This window comes from Falco cherrug, chromosome 2 (assembly GCF_023634085.1).
Source record: "Falco cherrug isolate bFalChe1 chromosome 2, bFalChe1.pri, whole genome shotgun sequence".
NCBI lineage: Eukaryota > Metazoa > Chordata > Aves > Falconiformes > Falconidae > Falco > Falco cherrug.
In genome coordinates this window covers 15,702,666-15,725,503 of record NC_073698.1, presented here as the reverse complement: position 1 = coordinate 15,725,503, position 22,838 = coordinate 15,702,666, and the positions used below count along the sequence as shown (strand labels likewise).

The following is a 22,838-nucleotide window of genomic DNA, read 5'->3' as shown; positions in this document are numbered from 1 at the left end:
GTTTGTTTGGGGTTTTTTTTGTTACGATTTCCTGGTTTACACCATTACAAAAATGTCTGGTGTCACCTTTGTAAGGTGGCTGTATTGCACTCAATATTCTGAGCCTATTGCACTCAATATTCAATACAATAATACTATTGTATTCTGTCACAGCACAACAGAGAGAAGTTTGCTATGTTGCTGAGCATCTGAAACTCCCACTCATCACTAATGCATCTGTGCACTTTCACTGGAAACTGAATAAACAAAAAGTCCACTGCACTTAATTTTCATAAAGCATTTAGATCTGTATGGGAAAACTGCGGCATAAGAGGAAAGCACTCTATTTTTACCATTTAAATTATCTTCAAATCAGGTCAATGATGACTGGAAGTTTTTTCCCTCTGATAACCACTCCACTATATGAGAAGCAGCTAGTTCTTACAGTCAGTTTCTTAGAAGACAACAGAAAAAAAACCCAGCTAAGGACATGGCAGGTACAATTCCCACATTCCTGACCACACACACTCCAGACTTCCAGGCACCCTCAGCAGCAGGCTCTATGCTTTACCAGACCACTGGTTGAAAGGGTGCGTGCCTCAGGACCTGCATGCAAAACTCTGCACCAGGCACAGCATCCACAGAAGTACAACACTAGGCAGTTTTAGTACAGAATTCACTATAGGAGATAGCATTATAGAGTTTGCAAAACAGAAAAGCCATCAGGAGGTTCACACTTATACCAAGTACAATACAGTGAGAAAAATCTGGTGTATGGGTTGGAAAATTTTAAGCTCTTCAGGAATAAAAGTGCACAGAGTTAAGACTTTTCAAATCACCACGTATACAGACCTTTCTGACTGAAATACTTGAATTATGGTTGATTTTCATTACAGTTGTTCACTTCCGGGCCCACACTGAGCTCAAGGAAATGCCAGTATTCATTCATAGTGTGCTGATGCTTCATGTGGGCACTGCTGCTCAACAAAATATGGCTAATCCTGGTCGTGCCAATATAATTTTGAACTTAATCCCTTAATCTTTAAAAAGTATGCATGAAGAAACCCAAACAAATACAGATTTGCTAATGCCCCCGATTAAGAAGACTGCCAGTTTGGTCAATCTTGGTTCTTATCTCTCCTTCTGTAGTGCACAAGTGTTAACTATGCGATGTAAAGAAGCATGAATTAAAGCTACCCTTGCCCCTATTTCAGCAAAACGTGTTGCATGTTGCTGTCTTTTCCTGATTAGAAATACTTCGCTGTTAGCTAGGAGTGTTGCTGTAACTCTGATGTCTAAGAATATGAAAATGAACGTGATTTGTAAAGTGAGGTGCCATCTATGGCCTTTTGAGTAAGACATTTTGGGGTGGGGAATAAAAACTCATTTACAAGTTGGATCAGTACACAGCAGGCATCAAGCTAAGTATAGGCTTATATTGATGTACAGGGAATGATTGTTCTTCCAGTAATCTAAATTAATATTCCTCAAACACCGGAAGAAAGGAAGACAGCTGATCAAGTATGTTAACTAGGAGAGATGACAGCCTATAGAAGTTAACTTCTGTGGAACAACAATGGGTTAATACTTGTTGAGATGTACGGAAAACTATAGTGGTCATAAAACTTTCACTGTGCAAATATATGGATCCAGTTCTCAGTACTGAGAGGAATTGCTACTTCTGGTTCCCAGGCTTGCCTTTGTAGGTCTTCCCCGAGGATCAGGTTTCAGATGTGAATAAAAAGTTTTCCTTGTTCCAGTTGGGTGTATCTGTTTTTTGTTGATCCTCTTAGTGACTTAACCCTGCCCTGGAGCTGTTGAATAAAAAGTTTTCCTTCTTCCAACTGGGTGTTTCTGCTTTTTATTGATCATCTTTTGAGTTAACCCTGCCCTGGAGCTGTTGTTTGGTTTCACCTGCACCATCTCCACAAAGCCATCTGAACATCTCATGGACAAAATGGATCTGAAATGCTTATGTTCCTGTTCCATGGATTTTGACAATTCTGTTGAAATCATTTGTAATACTTGTGTGAATGTCCCATCAGTTATGCATCTACTGCACCAACACAAGAACAACTTTCACTAATCAAGGACATTCCTCTAAGACATCAGATTGTACTTTTGAATGAACTGCCTGAATGTCAGGGCCACGAGTGGACTTACTAAGCCTTAACTTGTAGTAATAAGCCCTAACCAACCTCACCTGGGACCTCCATCCACATGCCCTCTGCTCATTCACCAAGGAGCTCTGTTTCGACCCTGGCCTGAGCTGCATCACACCTGTGCCTGTCCCCACCCCTGCCTCCAGCTGCCCTGATTTACTGGCTGGTTTTCCTGGAGAGACACCAGACTGACAAAGCTGGTAGCTTTCATCCTGTCCCCTGGACTGCCATTGGGAGGACTGATGAAAAAACTACCTGTGCTCCTGAGTCCCTTACTGCTGCTCCCAGGGCTCTGCAGTCCTCCTTGGTACTTCTCAGACTGCTCCTGGCTGTATCACTGGTGCCTACATGAAACAACAGCAGTGGGTCATAGTCAGTGGGACTGTATGTACCAAAAGGAGATGATAATTTCCATTAAATTCTCCCAGAATGTTCCCTTCTCAGCACAACTCCCAGCCACCTCCAGATACCTAGTCAGAAATTTGCCTCCCACAGAACAAGGCCCCAAATGAAACAAGATCACACCAATGTAATCAACACAAGACTTCCCAACACCTCTGCCTTTACGCAGTAAAGAACCTGTACTGTTTTGCAACACATCTCAGTTCCTGCTTACTCATCACTTCTACAGAAGTTACGTAGCTATCTCCCACAAGCCTGTGACTTCTTTTTGTTCCATGTATCTTAACTACTTTTTCCTGCAGACGCACAAGTTGAGCAATGTTAATTAGGCTATTCCAAAATAAACTGCTTCCAGTCTGTTCTAAGCCTAAGTTGTGCAACAGCTGAATGACTTACACAATATCTTTATCCTCTAAATGTATGTTAGTTTAATAAAAAATATTCTTTCTCACTATATGCTCTGCCTCTATAACTAAACAGAGGTCCTTATACTTAGCAACATATAGATTACTAGTATTTCTAAGCTTTACTGGAGTTAGGCTAGCTGCAGATATCACTCCTACTGCCATCATAAAGAAAAGCTTTGGAGGATCATCTCAGAAAATTCACAGGAAAAAGACACATGTTGGTCTTCAGGTACCTGAGTCATGAAAACCGCATGGGAAGCAATGCAGAGCAAAGGCGTTAAGAAAATGCCAGAAGTATAATGCATGCACCTATTTTCACCAAATGCAAACTACGGGGCCTAACTAGGCTAGAATAAATAAATAAATAAATAAATAAATAAATAAATAAATAAATAAATCTTTATTCAGTATTATAGTTTACCGCTCACTTGCTGAGAGTTACAGAGCAAATGCATGTGGAAGGATGATGCTGTTGCTGGGGAAGGGGAGCAGGCAGCACGCGGTGCCTGAGCACAGCTTCGCAGCCCGCCCTGCGCTCCCAGGCTGTCACCTGCCCGCCACGGCTCAGCCGCATGGCTGTCGTGGGAATGCCGCTGTGCTGCAGCGATCAGAAATGCAGCAATGCATGCTGAACATCCTGCCGCCGCTCGGGTGGTGATCCTACAATTATCCACGTTAAAAGTGTTTTTCTCTAACTTACTAGAAAGCCATTGGTAGTAGCGCAGTTTTCCTTCCTTTGACAAATAATTTTCAAGTTGTTTTCGGTCTTCAGAATGTATTAACAAATTTCCCACGAAAAATAAATTTCTAACATCAACTTGACGTTAGAAGTAGAGGAGAAAAATGTGAAAGACTTGAACGTGGCTGTTATCTTTCACTTTCCCTCATCAATTTCTCGCTGGTTTCGCAACTCTCCAGGCGCACGGGGAAGTCTCAGAGCGCCTCCACGGCATTAGCCCCGGTGACCGACCAGCACCGAACCCGGCCGGAGCCCGTGCGCCAGCCAGCACCGCGCACCCGGCCCGCGGCCGCCGTGCGGCAGGGACGGCGCCCCCGCACCCCGGGCGAGGTGCGCCCAGGCTGCGGAGAGCACCGCTACCAACCGGCTGGGCGCCGGTCACACCGCTGCTACCAACAGGGGGGACAAATCCGCACGCCGAGGCTCCGGTGGGGGGTACCACGCCGGTGTTGGGGCCGGGGCCTGGCTGCCACCGGCAGGGCGGGCGCTGTGTGCAGGCGGCACGCCCGCTGCCCGACCCCCGGCCCGCCGCCGCCCACGGGCCCGCCGCAGCGGGTGGCAGCTCCGTGCGCACGGTGCGGGGCGCGGCCCCGCTCCCGCTCTCTCCTTGCGGCTACCGCACCGCTTGGCCCAGCCCGCTGCAACAGCGGCGGCAGCGGCGCGGAGGCCGGCGGGACAGCAGCCCCGTGGAGCTGCCGGCTGCCACCGGGCCGCGCTGAGGGGCGGCCCCCCCGGGGGCGGGGCCCGGCTGCCGCGCCGCGGGCTGCGGGCGGGACAAGCGGAGACCGGCCCCCGGGCAGGCCGCGCCGCCGCCCCGCTCCGGCCCCCCGCCCTTCCCGGGCAGGCCGCGCCTGGCGGTGCTGCGGCGGCTGCGAGCGCGGCGTTCCGGCTCCCTCAGCGCCATGCGGCTCCTCGCCGGCGCCTCCTGCGCGCTGCGGGCGGCAGCGCTGCTGCTGCTGCTCACCCCCGGCTCCCGTGAGTAGCGGCCGCGGGCGGGCGGGGCGGGCACCGCGGGCACCGGCAGCCGGGCCGGCCGGTGGCTGCCGCGACAGCCCCGCTGGGTGGACCCAGGCCTCGCCGTGTCGCTGGCGGCAGGGAGCGGGGCTGCCCCGCAGGGTGTCCCTACGCTCGGGTTTGCAGCTGCAAGGAAGTTCGGTGGGTCGCCGGTTCTTGCTTCCCACCGTCCCCAGGCGGAGCTCGGCTGCACGGTGCGCATCGGTGCACGTGGCCCGGCGCTCGGGAGCGGAGCCCTCACAGAAGTAGGGGGCTCAGGCTCGGTACGCGGGACCGTTTTGAAGCAGAACCGAGTAACACGTAAAACAAGAAACAGTGGGAAAACGAGGAGGGGGGTGCGTGGCGTGGGTGTTTGCACCCCACAGAGGGGTGCCGGCCTCGCTCCGCCGTGGGTCCCCTCCTGGAGCGGGGTGGGGGACATACCCCGGCCCTGCAGGTGCCCTCGGCGGAGAGCCAGCGCCTTCCCGCGGGGGGCGGCCGGGCCTGGGGGTCACAGGGAGCCGGGGAAGCCACGGCGGCCCAGGCAGGGGTGGAGTGGAAGGAAACGCTTTCGCTTACCCGCCGTGATGCTGCGCGCACAGGCGGGGCTTCTCGTAGCGCGGGGGCGGTGGCGGACCCGCTCTTGGGACCCGCGGTGCGTGTGTCGCACTTCTGCCAGGTGCTTGCAGCGATACCCCTTTTCAATGGCCGAGTCGAGTGAATACGCAGCCTCCCGTTTGCCTGTGCTTCAGCCCCGGTGGTAGAAGACCAGATTCGCTGATGCACACTCAGATAAAATGGGACGTACGAGATTCCGAGCTGCCAGAGTTCCCTTTTCGGAAGACTGAAATGCCCCATGTGGTGCCCCATAGCTTTGCAAATTAAAGAAGCTGAAAGATAGGTACCAAAATGAGCCTACGAAGGGATGTCAGCCAGTCCAGCAGCGTTAATATGCTGTTGTTTAATCTGGTGAAGCTATAATATAAATTGATACAAAAAAAGTAAAATGAGGAACGTAAACAGCTTATTGCCCTTTCCAAAAAAGCAAGGGGTTTTTTTGTAGAACTTTACCTGTTTACCACTTTGCCAAGATCTTGTGGCTTCCATTTTACAGCTATAGACTGTCATTTCATTTGATACAAGATCGGCTTGCTCTGTCTTTTACCATGCTGCTTCCTGAGTGCGTATGTTGGTTTAACTGAGTGTGCAGTCAGTGCTGTCTCCTGGGGCAGGGGTGATCTCATCTAACTTTTGACAGTCAAATGTAGACCTTCCTCTATAGATTAATTTGTTTTCTAGAGCCCATTTATAACTTGTTGAGAGAATTTGTGCCCTTTTAAGGCTCAGTCTAATGTAGCTATTGAACTCTCTGGGGTTTTTTTTCTGCCCACTTACTCAGAAACTTCCAGAAACTACTGCTGATGTTTGTGTTGGTTTCAGCAAAAGTTTGTGGCTCACTAATGAACGCTGCAGGAGAAAGTGTGTAACCAGTTAAATACTGTGATTTGCAAAAAGTGAAATTGGCAGTAGATTTGTCCTCACTCCAGTTAGATTTTTTGGGCAGACTGCTTATTTCAGTATAATGCTGTTCTTTTATTCTGCTGGAAAGTTTATTTATTTCCATGTGTCGGTGGAGTTAGTGGAAGACACATCACCAAAATGTTACGGTTTGGGAGAAGTCCTTCCCACTGTTACGAAAAGTCCAGCCAACTTCCTGATACCTGAGCAAGTAAGGAGAATCCAGGCTCCCTGGCAGGAAGCTGCCCCCATGCCCTTCCCGTGCTGCTCAGAAAAGATAGCTGGCAACATCTTCCAATAGCTTACCTGTATACAGAACTACTCGCAGTACAAAAATGTACCGAGCAGCAGCAGCCTCCAGGCCTGAAAACAGGTACGGTCTCCTCACTTCTCTTAGACTCTTGGGGGACAGCAAAAGGTGTTGTAGCTTTTCAGTCTCAAACTGACCAGGGCTGAGAATCAATTACTTGGGTCTGTGTTGTTTCCTGAAGCCAGCTGTGTTTACGCTTTCCTTTGCAAGACTGTGAGGTAATTTCACAATGTTAAGGCATGAGGACCTGTCCAAAAAGTTGCGGAGATAAATAATCCTGGCTGACCTCTGTCTCAAGATGAGAATGCCACTTCAAAAAAAAAAAAAAAATAGGTACCAAAAGACCTTGTTCAGTCAAAGGGGAAAAGAAATAGAAAGTGTCCAGATAGCAGCAATTTGAATTTATAGTTTGTCAAAATTGCCAGGCAGATGTTACAGTAGATTTGGGATTGGGAGTTGGGGTTTTTTTTTAATTTCCAGAATTTGAGTTTCATCCATTTCAGCTGAGAAGAAAGTCTCCACCATCGGGATACTCATCTAGGGTGTGGTTATATTAATGTCACCTGCTCCAACGTCTCTGCCTTGACCCTTCCAGCACCTCAACTGTTACTCATTCAGATTGCTTAGCTGTTGCTGTGCAAGTCAGAGGTCTCTCTGACGGACTGTGCAGTGTCAGTGCCTCTGTACTTTTTGGTTTTTTTAAACCAACAGAAGCAGAATGGCTTGAGCGTAAAACGCTCATACTTACCTGCTAGGCATCAAACTTGAGAAGATGCTGAAACAGAATTTTATGTATGACTTTTGGTATGTCCCCAAAATGAATGTGTAAAATTGCGCTTATAAAAATGTGAGTTTATATACCAACATCTTTCTGCAGTGTGAGGTTTAGTCAGACTAGACGTAAAGCCTGTGAGCCCTTAGAAATGTGGTTATCTTAAATGTGAAGGCAGGAGCGGGCAAACTGACCTTTGTCACGTGCAGGGATTTGAACGAGTAGTGCCACTCATCCTTCATATACAAATACTAGTAATTTGGTACATGCCTGAGCCAGAGACTACTGATTCCTAGCATTAAAGGTTCATGGGTGTTATCCACTGTGCTGATTTTTGCAGGATCTGGCAAAACCAAGTCCTTTTAAACTTGTCTTGTCCATTTTCAACAAGTATCGGAGCAATCCCCTTTGCTTACCCCGCATCTATCTATGCATTTAGCACAAGCACGGATCTTCAGCTCCCATGTCTGAAATCTACTTCTGGAAGCCGAGTTCCAGCTATAAAGCTGGCAGAACTGGCCTGATTTTGTCCTTTTGAAAGTTTGCTTATCTGAATTGTCTCCAGCTCATGACTTTTCACACACTAGAGCAACAAAACTGTGAGAGGCCCTGGAAGCACTCAACGTACCAATTTCATTTTCGTCGCAGCATTTCACAGGAAGCACGCTTGCCTTCAGATACATCCTGCCCAGCCACAAGCAGCTGTGTTTTTAGCTGCAGCTGACCTTAAACAGAGAGGAAGAAAAAGAGTTGTCTGACAAAAATGTCGTTGATCCCCTTTCCCTGTTCTTTTCCAGTGTGTAGTGCTTTGGTGCATTGGTTTTAAGTTTGGTATTTCCTTGGTTTGGTTCTGTTTCATCATGAAAAATGATCACAAGAGCTCCTTTCTTCCCCCTCCAGTCCCCTCCTCCCTTTCCTCTGGATCACGGTGGGAACAAGCATTAGCACAGTTTCTCTACTCAAGATTTGTGGGCCCAATATTGCAACTAATCCTGTGGCCCAAAGAGCTTTACCTCTGCTTGTGCGCAGCACCTTCCGCCTGCAGCTGGCTGCCGGCTCCTTCCCGCTTCCTTCCTGCGCTCATGCCTGCACTGGTACACCTGGGTCGGTGCAGGCTTGTAACCCTTGCGCTTCTGCTCCCTGGAGAAGGCCAGAAACCCTCGCTGTTTTGCTTTGGGCCAGTTGCCCTGCGCAGTCTTTGGTCTCAAATGAGAGTCTCCAGTTGTCAGAGCCATCGCTGCGTAAAAGCATGTGCTGCTTTTCCCTTTGCCTTAGCCCAGGAGTCCTTCCTGCCTCCTTGGTTCAAGTTTCCTGCTGTCTCTGCAGTGATACACACACTTCCAAATCCAAAACCACAGTCTGAGGACAGAGAAGTAGGGGAATAGTGTCAATCTTCTTTTTCTTACCATGTCCTGTTTGCTGCCATGTGTTACAATGTGGCATATGCTTATGCAGTGCCCCATATTGATATATTGGTATTCTGGAGCAACTGTTTGTGATCCAAATTAAGCAACTTGTCAATTTGGGGTTTTTTTGAGAAGGGAAAAGAAAAAAGTTTTATCTTTTAAGCTGGATAAGGTCCTTGACATCTTTCAAGGTGTGCAGTCCAACCTGATCTGAACTAGGGCTAATACAGTCCTGCCTTCCCTTCCACAGCTGGTTCCTTCCCTTCTGTTTCTTCTAATCCTACAGGGAGTCAGTTCTGCTGGTTGAGGCAGCAAAAACCATGGTGTACTGTTGGGGAGGGGGTGTAACGTCAGTTTTCTGTTGGCTTAGCTTCCTCAGTCAGATCATTGTTAAATGTGGGGGGAAGAGCTCTGATGTAGACCACTTTCTGTAGGATTGGGTCCTTCCTGGGGAAGCTGTATTTAGCTGTGTCACATCCTCCTTTTTTGTCTGCTTGCTTTCCCTAAGCTCCCTCATGAAACAGTTTAACGTATCTTGCAGTGCTGCCATCAATCTTGATATTGCAGGGGTGGGATACAGTGAGTGGTTTGACTTTTTTTTTTTTGCAAACATTACCACTCTGAGACCTTCACTAAGGTTTTGCAACTACTAAGAAAATGTCGTATTTCTGTGATACTTAGTTCATGTTATTTGCCTTTAGTTAGAATATTGTTACAAATTACCAAAACTGAACTGCTTGGCAAAGACAGAATCCACAACTGATCCTCTTACATGCATGTGAATGCCAGAGTTTTCTTTTTGTGTGGTTTATCTTTAAATTTTACCACTTGTGTGTAGACCAGGCCTGAGGACAGAGTAATCGGGCCTCAATTAGTCTTTAGGGTATGATAGTATTTCACCAGAGGTGTGATCTTCCTCTATCCCACTCCCCACCTGCAGAATGCTTAGTGGAAGCATTAACATGCTGTTAGTCCCAAACCAAGTAATTCTGCTTGTTAGTGGAGCTTGTTATCTTACCATGCTGTCCATGTAGGGGCAGAGCAAGTGCCCATCTGCCTGCAAAGGCCTTGCAGACTTTATACGAAAAAGATTTACATGAGAGATTCTTTTCTTCTGCTGTAGGCAATGCACATCATGTTATTACTGAAGGAAGGTGCCTGATTTTCTACCTCTTGCTTCTTTCAGTCTCCTTTCATGTCAAGGAAGAAGAGAACTTGGGATGGTGATGATGGGGAAGATAAAACTGAGGATGGGAAGGAGTTCCAGTTCATTTGATGGCTGGGTAGTGCAAATACAGTTTTTGATGTGCTAAAAGCAGGCTGTTGTGGTACCATGCTTTTATATCATCATTATACCTAACTCCTGTCCATGGTAGTTTAGTCATTTATATGCCCAAAGCAAGTGACAGATGCTGCACTCGCTTTTTCTTCTTTCATTTCTTAGTAATAAAGTGCCTAAATCTGTCTCACTCTTTCTTGTTTTCTATGTTCAAAATGAAGAGATGAACATCTCCAGCAGTACTGCACCCTTCAGTACGGTTCCAGACCCTAAGTTGCAAGGTAATACTCTTGGCATTTCTGTTGCTGTTCCTCGGTAGCATTGAGAAAAGCAATGTGTATTATTGTATGCCTCAAACTGTCTTGTAATAGTTTGCCCTTTATTTCATTTTATGTAATTGTGAACAGCTGTAGGACATGAGGATGGTACTTTGATTGTCACATCTATTCCGAAACAACTAAAGACATTTAAGAGGAACAGTAGAACACAACTCAATCCTCATATCCTTAGGTAACCTAGAGCAACAGAGAGGAGAAGAAATAAAATGGCAGAATTTTATGTATAGAAATAGAAATAACTGCCAACATCAATTTCCAGTTAAAAAGACATCCACCAGCTCAAGAAGTCTGCTAGGCTAGAATTGAGTGCTCTTGAGAAAAAGGCAAGGCACTTTTTCATTTGATTTTTAATGTCAAAATGGATTCTAGTTCCACCATGCTTGAGCTCATTGCTAAAGTACACATTTATTTCATAGTGTTATTTCATTTGACGGCATTAAGCTCTATGCCTTTAAGCATGTGCCATGCAAAGGCGTGTTCCTTGAGTCGTTTTTGTCTTGTACTACTTCGCTCATCTCATTTGCTCTTGGCCAATGACATGGGACGTATAGTCAATGCTCTGCTCATTGACTCACTCTGTCTTGTGTTAATTGCATCACTGACTCACACCCAAATTCCAGGCAGTGTACGTGGTTTCTTTTCACCTGTATGAGCATGCAGTCCACATCCAGATGTCTTCCCAGGGTTGCAGAAGTAAGCACTCGGAACCTGGGGGAAACCCAAAGCTGTGTTCTGGTTACAGCACTGGACCAGTGCAGTAAAGGTTTAGCCCCGTACACGTACATGGCTTACACTGGTATAAAAGCCTACATAAGGAAGAAAGAATGTGTTTGTAATTGTACAATCATGACTGTTTCTCAAGAGCAATTAAACCTGCAACTTAATATCCCAGGTATGTCAGTGTGAGGGTTGTTTGTGCAGTACTCAATGATGGGGCTGGTTGGCTATGATTGTACCAAAGAAAAAGCAAAGAGGAGTAAAGAATTCAGACGGAGAACTTTTGGGCACTGTTGTGCATACAGTGTAACTATGTTCTTGCTGCTTTGAGATCTGGAAGCATTTTACAAAAGGATCAAACCATCTGCTTTGGGATGGAATACTCTGCTGTATTCCCACTTGTAGCGTGCACACACAGATACCCCAAGGAAACCATTGTTGTGGGTACTTTAGTTATAGTATGTTAAAATGAAAACGAATAATATTTCTTCTCTTGTTTTGTTTTTTCCTTGAAGGCAATAACAGTTCATTCAATCTCACTGTTATATCATTCACACAATCTACAGCAACATCTGCAGTAGGTATGTATCTGTTCATCTGTCTGTTACTATGAGCTTAGAAGCTAGCTCCAAACCTACCAGATCATACCAAATTCTAAAAAATACCCATCAAACCATGGGTGCTTGAGAAAGGCATTATCATTTTAGGGCTGGGAGGCAACATGTAAAACAGCTCTTGAAATGAAGCTATACTGTTTTTCAAGTTTAGGTACTGTGCTTCATCAGTAGAAGCGCTGATGTTTGTGATAACATTGAAAAATGTGATAATCAAAATAAAACTTCAAGGAAGAATTGAAAGAAGTTGGTCTTTTTAATGTTCATTCTTTGTCGCTGAGCAAAATTCTTCCATTTTCCTGAAGCAAAGATGAATAGGTTATTGTGCAAACAGTGAGTATCTGTTTAATGTTATTTCAGAGCAGGTAGGTTCAGGGTATAATGAAGTCCTGGAGGCTTGAGTTTCAAGAGTAAGATTCCATTGCCTTTTAGATAATACTCATGGCACCTTATACCATAGAAAATAGTCCTTATAAAGCTCACAGCACAAAACAGCAGAGTTCAAGCGAGCCGCAAGTAGCAGATCTGGAACAATCTGTCACAGATACTTCTGCATTGTTCTAGCACTACCTACCATCTTTCCTTCACAACTTGGCAAAAGAACTGTAGGTAAGGGTGATTTCCCAAGGCAGCAGTGTTGCAGTTCTGATGCTCCAACATAAGTAATGTGTTTACAAAACACATCTTTGTCGAAAGAAGAAATAGCTGTATTAGATCAACTAGTAGAGTTTGAAAGCAGCTATTTAACCTAGGACACAAACAGTTCATTCACTTGTATTTGCAGTGTTCCAGCTGTTGGCTATGTCGGTATGAGATTATGAAAAAAGGTAAATAAAAAAAAAAAGGTCTTTTGGAAGAACTTGTTACAGGCATATTTCACCACATCAGTAAAGACTGGATAGTAATTCATGTCATGCAGTTGTTCAGTCTGTGATGCACAGATAAAAGGTTGTAACTGAGAGAAGAGAAGCTAGTTTCCTGCATGAACTGCATCCCCTTTGTGCTAAGAGCCATGTGAAAGCAGGGCCTGCCCTAAGATACTTTGTGGAGTTTTATTCTGATCATAAGATCCCAGCTATGTTGTTGTTTCCAGTATGGCTTTCGCTTTGCATCTCTGTAATCTTCAGATAACCTCTGAGCTACCACACTCAGAAGGTTGCTTCTTACTCATTTAAGAATAAAATACTCACCAGGGAAAAAAGACAATCTCTGCAAAGACCTTCCTTTTGATACAAGGCAGTGGTGCAGTGCCTCATTCCATTGCCTGCAGTGTACCAGTTTAAGCATGTCTGACTTGGAAAGTGGAGAGATGGTTGCAATCCCCTTGTTGCCTTAGGGCCTTCCCTATGTGTAAAGCCATTGTTAACCACAGGTGTTTTCACCCTCTGCTCCAACCCTGACTGAGGGGTTCTTGCAGAGGTTTGAGCTTTACCATCTCTACCTAATAACAGTGAAAAGAGACCTGAGCCTTTTACTGTTAGTACTGTTAGGCACAGGCACAGTACAAACCTAACAGCCATGCTTATGTGGTTTGAGTCATGTCCTCCCCTTTTTTTCTCTTTTTTTTTTTTTTTTCTTTTTTTCTAACAGTCCACGGATTTTTAAGACCATGTTCATCCATTTTGATTATTTGTCTTTACCTCTTCAGGGTAAAGACTACTGGATATATGTACTTAGTTTTGCTTAAAGTCTATGCTTTTTTTTCTTTCTTTCTTGCTTTGGAACCTTTCCACGACAGAAGCAAAAGTCTGTTTCATTCAATCATTTTCCATGCAAAGGAGAGTGTTTATTTATTTCACGATGAGCATCCAATAATAATTATTTCGTATGTTAGCACAGTGCTTTTGTGGTTTGACTTGTGTTCATTCTTGTTCAATTAGAATACTAAGGGAGTAGTGCGTGCTGCTAAGAATTCTTATCTTTATGCTACGTATATAGTTTGATTGATGGATATAGCATAGCTATTATTAGTTTAAACACAGGTAGCATACAAAGTAAAATATTTGTCTCCTTCAAAAACAAGGTGTCATAAACCTGAACTATATTACTGGCATGCATTCCTTTTTAAATAAATATTAACTCAGTCTGGGTTTGTTTAGTGTGATGTTCAATGAAGCCCAGCTGGTCTTTTGGGGGAAAAGTAATGGGGGGAATAAAAGATAAAAGGACAGATGTTGCTAGCAAATGTTCTTTCATCTGTTGGTAAAATAGTACGGGTGAGATTGTTCAAAGATACAGAAGAACAGATTGGTGCCCAATTTACGTCAGCTCCCCAAATTCTCCAGCTGCCTCAGATAGCCTCCCACTGATGTTTTGAACTGACTGATGCTAAATACACCATGAAAGATAAGTCTGTAGGAGATTTAACCAGATTTTACTCTTTATGTTACATCACCAAGTGCTGTAAGATAAAGTAAGAAAATAGGATGGCTAGTAGACAAGGGAGGAGGGGAAAATGTGCAAATTTGCTGAAATTCCTCATGATAGCTGCTTGGATATTTTTTGTGCTGACTTCAAGTTTTCTGTAGGGTAATTTAATGCCCATGGAATAAGTACCATCTTTGTGTAACCTCATCTTATACCATTATGCATGGAACAATTAACCATCATACTGCTCAGAAACACAAGCAAGTTTGACACTCGGAAATCATGGCTAAAAAAAACCCCAACAACAAATACCCACAGAAAACTAACTGGTTGAAACTTGCATTCGGATTTGTCTTTCTTTTGGTATCTTTTATATTAGGAATGCAGTCACCAGGTGTGGTTTCATATGATATAACTGTAGATGGTTTCCATACAGACGTTTCCTTGCTTATTTCCTACAATGAGGAAACATTTGATATTTATAGATCATTGTGCCTTTGGGGAGTTTACCTGTCACCATTAAAATGTGCCCTGAATTTTATCTGATGTATTTTACACATGCTTCATAGAGGAACTGAATTTCCTAATTGTAACAAGGTAAGCACATAAATATAGTACTCCAACTGTTCCATCTCAATGAATGCTCATTTCAAAGTGTTTCCTAGGGTTATGGCACAATACATCAAAGAACAGGAAAATAAATAACATTTATTATGGGGACTGTATTGGGCTGTTTTGGTAGTTTTAATGTTAAATGTCTCAGAAAAGTGTTGTGTAAGCCAGTTCCTTTCTGAATGCTTACATTGTTGCATTGTTTGGTTTCTTTAAGTTTTTGATGTTCACATCTGAAGTAGTGATACTTAAGTCTTAGCAAAGACACCATTCTGTGTGTAGCTACTCACATTTTAAAGCACACTTCCAGGAAGATTATTCTGTAGAAGTGTTTTAGATGCTGTATAAAAAAGCAGAAATTGAATATCAAGTTTACTGTGGAATTGAGATGAAACTACCTATTCTTCAGTTCTAGTTTTGGACAATTTCAAAAAAACATGGCTATAATTAGACATTTGAATGTCCATAATAAAAAGCTTTTGCAGTGGTTAACATGAACATAGCTTGTATGAGGTTATAGAAATAATACAGCTGCAAATGGAGGTTTTTCTCCCTAAAATTCCCTCACATATAAAAGCTTTTTGCCTCATATTGTCTGCTTAGAGAAATGTTTGTTGCATAACAGGCTCATGTTTCTTGTTAGTTGCTTCTTAATTAAATAAGTAATTATTCTTGAGATCATCCTAGCTGGGTGCCTTCCACTAGGGTTCTAAGGATTTTTCTATAAATATCAATCTCTATTATTCTTGAATTTTGCTTCATGGTATTTTTATTCTGAACAGTTCACTACTGCTTTCTGAGGAGGGAAGGGGAAGTGTCAGGTAAAAGCAGAGTAAAAGTTAAAGAGTTTAGGTGTCAATTAAACTTGAAACAGCATTCCAGTCTTTGTTTTAACCTTGGCAAGACAGCTTGCTACTAAATAAATTATAGAAGCCAGCAGATTTACTTTGGTCGAACTTTTATCACGTGTGGAAAAACCTCTTGAGCATTAAGTTTACCACATGCAGAATTCTCTCTGGTAAGTATAATATACATGCAGCCTTAGCAAAGCTAGTGTTTCATTCAAAAACAAGTTAAAGATTAAGTCATTACTGAAATGGGGGGGGGGGGGGGGGTGCGTTCTCATGCAAAATCTGTTCTTATCAGAAAAGCTTTGTTATCTGAAAAGTTGGTGCTTCAAATGGAAAGTTACTCTTGATGCAGAATTTTATCACATTTTCAAATACTGTAAGTTAGGGATGATTCTGTGGAACTGGATAATGATATCCAAAGAAAAACACCTTTCTAAAAGTTATCAGCTATTATCCAGGTTTGCTTTACAGCTTTTCCTTTAAACTATTCCTGACCTTGAGCCCAAGACATCAGAAGTTGGGTCTTTCCAAAGGAAATGCACAGGCGAAGAGTCTGTTAGCAAGCCTGGATATCCAGGCAGTGACATTTTCATTGTTACTCTGTCATCCTATTTGGGCATGATAAATGCTGTCTTACTCAATGAGTATACAGTTGATTATCTTTATGTATTTTTCTGTGTGATATCACAAATAAAAATTTCCCAGGTGTGTCAACCAATACTACTCACCTGACCAGCCAGCCCACTAACACCACTATGCCTGTCACCTTGACAACTCAGACCACCAAAACCAGCCAGACAACAAGGTCCACCACAGCTTCATCAGTCACATCATCCCAACTCAACACCACAGTGGCCGTGACCACTTCCAAAATTTCTTTGACTTCTGTAACAGGTGAGATCACATTTCAAGAAGCTCATAGACACTTGTACGTTGACATGTGTTCCACAATTGTAGAATTGTTAGTTTTACAGTGGTATAACAGAGAATGTATTTGCATGCTGAAAAACGGGAATAAAGTGGGGGTTTATTACTAAGTTGGCTATAATAACACTGCTTTGAGCACTCCACTTACTTAAATAAGGCTTCACTTAACGTGAGAGACTTGACATACTTAGGAGAAAAAAAAAACCACCAATGTGAGTGGTGAGAACCAGCAGCCACCAGTGAGGAGATCAGCAATCTTAGGGAGGAAGCCTGGCTTTTGAATACAACTTCTGTATTTGTTCAGCTCTCCCTTCTACAGCTCACCTGAACTCAGCTCTAATACTTTCTTTTTCATAGCTGACCTGTGGCTCAAAATACATCTGCTGGCTTGGTAGAAAGACTGAGTTCTGTTAGCAATGTAATTAATTCTGTCCCTAATGGAGAATAGAGTATGACTATGAATGAGTCACACTTTATGTGAAAGTTGTCAAATACAGTTTGACAGCAGCCTTTAATACAAAAACAGTAAGTGTGGAATTCAGTACTTGCAGTTAGCTGCTTGTTGGCATCGCTCTGTGCTTACACTTCCAAACAGATTGGGGTTGCTCATGTCAGTGAAGTCTTACTGAATAGGTGAAGATGTCTTCAGCAGAGCTTTTTTTTTTTTCAGTTGGCCACGTAATGCTCCCTGTGGCAAGTATAAACAGAGATTGGCAAAGGCTGGCTCTTTTGTTTGGAGTGTATAGCAGATAAAACCAGTTTTTACACAGAAACTGCTGTGGCTTATCAGAGGTCATGTTATCTATGTCAATATTTGTGTTGGGCTGTAGAGCTGGTCTTGCGTGTGGAGAGTGAGGGTGCAATTCTATCAGACAAGGTAAAGATATCTGACAGCTCATTGCCACCAGATTTTACTGCCACCACATAACCTATACTGCTTGACTTGGGTGTTGTTGGACCCCTCTGCAGGCAGACTCAGGATGCTCATCGGAAAAGCCACTTCCTTTTCTGCTTGGGTTAATTTCAGGCCAGCTTAGTGAGTTAAATTGGCTCATGGAGGGTATGAAAGCACTAGAACTGGCCTGAGGAGGGCAGGAACTGCATGTGTGGAAGGAAGGGAAAGCAGGGGACAAAAAGGGAGGGGAAAGAGGGAGCTGGAGAGGAAAAGGGGCAGTCTTTCAGAGACAGCAAGCAGTTGGGTCAGCTGCCTCTGTCACCAGAAACTGGCACTTAAAAATGGAGCTCTAGGTTTCAGCGTGCATGGCTGGTGTCTTGCCTGTTGATCTGTGTGAAATTTTTCTAATTGTGTTTTTAGATGATATATTAATGGGGAGGGCAGGATGTAGAGAAGTCCCTCAAAACACAATTTTGCAAGCTCTGTAAAAAGTGCCTTTTGTTGTCTTCTTTTCAGCCACATCAAAATCTGAGGCTGTTGTACCCAAAACCTCCAGATTTGATGTGGGCAGTTTTGTAGGTGGCATTGTGCTGACACTTGGAGTCCTAGTTATTCTCTACATCGGATGCAAAACCTACCACTCTAGAAGAGGCATACAGTACAGAACCATGTAAGTTCCCATCAATTTTTCACTTTCTTGAGGGGAACAAGGACAAACAGAACAAGGAGTATGAACTCTGATACATACATTTGTTTAAAGTACATCATATTAATGTCATTAAGGGATTTAATGGTGATATTTTGTCTTTCACCACTTCAGCTATTCCTCATTATTACTATGCCACTCTTCTGTGTGGGTTTTTTCTCTGATCTATTATATAAAATCTTTAATTTTTTTTTAAAAGAATACTTGTCCTTTAGCTATTCCATCAATAGATAACGTTTCCTTGAAATGTTTGCTCCAATTTGCAACACTTCTGGTTCTTCCTAACACTTCCTCATAGACTCTTATTTTTCTATTCACTCTAGTGTTTTCCTCCCCCTTGCCATTATTTTTTTTGTAGTAGCTCTATTTTCTATTACCTCTGTGACATCTTCTTAGAACTCTGTTACCATCTCTCTTTTGTATCACCTTCTATGTACTTTCAAGTCTAGTTCGAGCAGCCAGTTTTAAAGCCAGACATCTAATATTCCACATTCTTAAGCCACCACTCTTGAACAGATTCCTTTATTTATTGTCACAGAAAACATTTGAAAGCAATATGGCCATTATTCACATTTTTAAAAGCATAGCATTTGATTGTTGTCAATACGTGAACTTAGACTTTTGCCCCACCTTGCAACATAGGCAGGCTGACTGGTTAATCTCTAATACTTAGTTTTCTCTACTACCCTGTACTCAACTCCAGAAACCTGTCCATAAAATCATATGCACTGAACCTGCTGTAAATACTTTTTACACGTCCATGAAATGAGAAGTAGCATTAATTTAACTGTACAGGCATCTGCGTGTGAACTACTCATTTCATATCATTACTATTACCCTGAAATTGGGTAAATCTGTCAGATGAACCAGCCTATCCCTGCATTTTTTGTATTCACTTACTGTGAGGGTAGCTGAGAGTCTTAGATAAAGTCTGTGCTGTGGATGTTGAAATGTGTAGGCTGGATCCCACCTAAAGTCACTTGTTTACTCTGTGTACACCAGTGACTTTCCACCTTGTCTGAGCTGCAGGCTGCTGGTATTTTCCCTGTGGAGTGCAGGTGCTGTACAGCAAATACAAGCCTATCTTGCTTTTCTTAATCATCTTTTCAAGACCTTTTAGAAATTGGCTGTGGGCTTCTGTCAGTCTGTACAGTACAAGTTGAAAAACACTGATTTAACTGAATTCTTTGCCACCAACTTCTTCCAGGCAGCTGGTCTCTCTCCTTTATGTTACCAGATTGGGGGACAGGAGGTAGTAGGTCCAGTCTTGTCTTGGGTATGGTTCTTCTCTGTGGAGCTACTCTTTTCCTTTCTTTTGTAGCACTCATTTCTGAGAGCACAGAACCAGTCAGACATCTATGATTTTTACTTCATCTTGTATCTCACCCGTTTTTTAGTGAATAGTTCAACCAAAGTTGTACCATTTCACTTGCTGTTTATACTCAGCTGTACTCTGTTTTCTTCCAGGCTTCCAGACTTACCTCCTTGTCCCACGTTTCATTTAGGACCTGGCAATTCTTAAAACTAGATTGCTTTTCTTTTTCCTATTCAGTATCACCCATCTCAGTTGAGAAGCTTGTTTTAAGTGAGGTGATGTCATTAGACTTGTTGGGATGCTAGCGTTTAGGCCTTGTGCTTTCTCTCTGTCCTGACTCCTGCTTGCTGGGGACAGAATTCAACCAGTCCCTGCTGCACGTTTACCCACGGTGGTGTCTGAATGGATATTGTAGAATTCAGATCAACAGTCTCTTTAAAACAAAGGAAACGTGTCAATGAGCGTGTGGCTTTGATTACCTGTCACTACTGGGTGCAGGTAAGATAGGATAAAAAAGCCTGAGCAACAGGTGATCTAAAAATATATACTTGAATGAAATGTGAAAGCCAAAATGTTAATAAGGCTAGTGGAGCTTGGAGTGATGACAAAATGAAATTGTTCTATTGACTTCAGGCTTGGCTCAAAGGTGACTGTAACACCCAGATCAATGTGCCCTCCTTAGCCCTTCCCAGCAAGACAGCCTCTGTTCACAAAATAACCTTCTTAGCAGTGGCTGGGTGGCTTTTTCTCATGCTGACTGTTGTTTGTACTGCAGAACATTAATTACTGTGTTTCTGTTACAGTGATGAACATGATGCCATCATTTAAGGAGACTTCAGGGAAGGAAGTGTTGGAAACCCATCCTATCACAGCTGTTCTAACTTCTGAAAGAGTTCCTTTTGTAAAAATAATCACAGTCTGTAACCTCTCCTGGGTGTGATCCTGCAAAATGTTGAGAACACCCTGATTATTTTTTGGCATTGGCTTTCATAAGAAGAGGAACTCCAGCACTTTGTAGAGACAGTATTTTCTTTTACCAGTATTTGTAACCAAATTTGAAGAAACACATATATTGTCATTTTAAGATATACATACAAGTCTCTAAACAGCTAATTACTAGCACAGTGAATCACATCATTGCAATTCTAATCAAGTTCCATAATTTCTCACATATTGCATAAATCCCGTGTGTTCCATAGTGGATATAGTTGGTTAAATAGGATACCTTTGAGACCAAGCATAGGTTTTTGCAAATAAAATGGGGGGTTTTCCTAACATTTTTTATGAAGTTGTATTTATTTTGAAGTTTGATGTGAACTTCAGTTTAGAAATTTTGAACAATTCAGTTAATTTTTACTAGGCTATAAAGGGATGTGGTTTGCTAACTGTATTAGAAGGTGATAACAAGTACTTAAACTTGAGTCATTAGCTTACCAGTGACCTGCAGAGACTTTCCTCAACAGGCTATACAATGAGACTAGCTGCAGGAAGTATGGACAGACTGGAGATGTTCATCCACAACCTTTTTCTCTAAATGAGTCCTTATAAGAAAAAAGACTGTGCAATCCATACTTTTTTTTTTCTAGTATGTCCTAATGAAGGATGTGCAATTGAAGATAAAAAAATGTAAAAAAAGTAATTGCACCATCGTAAATATGATGAAATACAAAAATTGCTTCTAAAAATTGGTTTTTAAGTTGAATGTAGCAATCATTTGGCTCTAGGGTTTTATTATTATGAAGCTGTATGCAGTGTTTTAGCAGCATTTGACAAGCATTGAAAGTTACAGAGAAGTGGAAAATCTGTAAGATAGCATTTTAGAACAATATAATCTGGATTTTACAACTGTTTTCAGAACTTGGTACTGCTGCACACATGTACAGAGGTCTGGTCAGAAGCCCACTGAAGGCAACAGGGCATCTCTCAGAAGGCCTCTAGATTCAGGCCCAAGCACACTGGGAGTCCTGTGCAAGGTAGCTGATGCTCCTTCCATCTCACTTCTGCATTTACCCTGAGGTAAACCTGCTGTCTTCAGTAGACGGGCTCCTGATTCACACTGGTGTAAGGAAAGCTAGAGCAAGGATCAAGAAACACAGGTCTGTACCTCCTTACGTCACTGAATAATGGTTCAGTCCTGCTCAGGCTCTACTTGTAGACCTCTCTGTGGCGAAGAGGGTTGGTGTAGTGGGACTCAACCATCCTGGTTACTGCTGCCACTAGTCCATCATGCAGGGCATAGTGGGAGGTGGTGACAGCTGAGGAAGGTCCCGATGGGAAGTGCATTATAGGTGTGTCAGGAGGCTGGGGTACAGCACATCGGGGGAAATAAAACTATAGCTCTGGCAGAGGTTAATTTTTTTTGTTGAGCAATAGTTCGTTCTGACATGCAGTGCTGAAGTGGCCATATGGATGTTTGGGTTTTTTCCTTTTTCATATGGAGAAGTAAAACTTGTTTCTGAAGCACAGCTGACTCCAGCAAACCATGGCTAGTGAGCAGTCTTAATAGCACCAGCCACGCACCTGAGATGAGGGTAGCAGGGTTGTACTGGTTTATACTGAGATTGAGGTACAGGGGGAAGAGTGATTTGAAGTAGCTTTTGTTGTTTTTCTTAATTGTGGTGTTTGGAAAACTGTTTTTGACTTGAAGAATTTGAAAACAATTCTTCCACAGTACTGCAATTCCTTACTTTGAGTTGTACTTAATTGTCTTCATTTCCACAGTTCTTAGGATTGTCTGACCTCTGTTGTATAGATGAATAAATAAATCTTTGGAGTTACTTTACCAATTTCAGTTGGATTTTTATTTTATTAGACTGTTTCAAAATTCCCCTCAACATGTTCCACAGTCGTATGTATTGAATAAGAAGTGTTCAACATATTTTTAAATGCTTCATTACCAGTCTTAGTACATTTTTGCCCAGATCAATCATTTGTAATGTGTTTTGTAATCTAATTATTACCATAAAGCAAAATTATGTGCTTAAGATTTCAGTGGTGTCAATGCAAACAGAAAACCCGACTCCTCCTTTCAAGGAAGTGCAATTGATAAATCTTACCTTTTACTATTGGAAAGCAAATGTAAAGTTAACAAAAGCCTAGCTTTAAATTACACATGTATAAAGTGAGATGAACAGGACTGCTTTTCAGTGTGTCATACCACCACTATGTATTTCAGCCTCAGTCCTGGAGGTCACTCCTACAGCATTGGAACAAGCAGTGGACCTGAATTTTGCTATGCTCTACACGCATAGAGTGGTTGACTGTATTAAATAATCAGGATTTTTTAATGCTAAATTACTGTTTCAGTTATGTTAACTAAACATTGGCCCTTAAGATTTTGTAAGGAAAAAGTAATTGAAAGGGCTTGGCACAAGAGTCTACCACCTTGTAGACCAGTATGAGGTATAAAGCTTAAGTAGGAGCAAAAGACGGGAAAAGGTCTTTTATCTCGTAGACTGATGTCTAGTGCTATCGCAGGCAACGGGGAAACAGAATATAGAGTAGTTGCAAGGGGCCTAGAGCAACTGCC

General features: G+C 42.9%; 1 protein-coding gene across 1 annotated transcript; it reads left to right on the top strand.

The window, feature by feature from the left end:
- Positions 1 to 4,437: 4,437 nt before the first annotated feature.
- TMEM123 (transmembrane protein 123) lies at positions 4,438 to 22,091 on the top strand. Its single transcript, XM_055701106.1, has 6 exons — positions 4,438 to 4,664; positions 10,189 to 10,248; positions 11,538 to 11,603; positions 16,172 to 16,360; positions 17,805 to 17,958; positions 20,113 to 22,091. The coding sequence occupies exons 1-6, from the start codon at positions 4,592 to 4,594 to the stop codon at positions 20,135 to 20,137; spliced, it is 567 nt and encodes a 188-aa protein (XP_055557081.1). The 5' UTR covers positions 4,438 to 4,591; the 3' UTR covers positions 20,138 to 22,091.
- The last annotated feature ends 747 nt before the right edge of the window (positions 22,092 to 22,838 follow it).

Bases quoted from the DNA above. Each gene is read 5' to 3' on its own strand.
- TMEM123 (XM_055701106.1), top strand. From the start codon at position 4,592: ATGCGGCTCCTCGCCGGCGCCTCCTGCGCGCTGCGGGCGGCAGCGCTG. The intron at 10,249-11,537 runs GTAATACTCTTG...TTTTCCTTGAAG, and splicing joins TCCAGACCCTAAGTTGCAAG to GCAATAACAGTTCATTCAAT. The intron at 16,361-17,804 runs GTGAGATCACAT...TCTTCTTTTCAG, and splicing joins TTCTTTGACTTCTGTAACAG to CCACATCAAAATCTGAGGCT.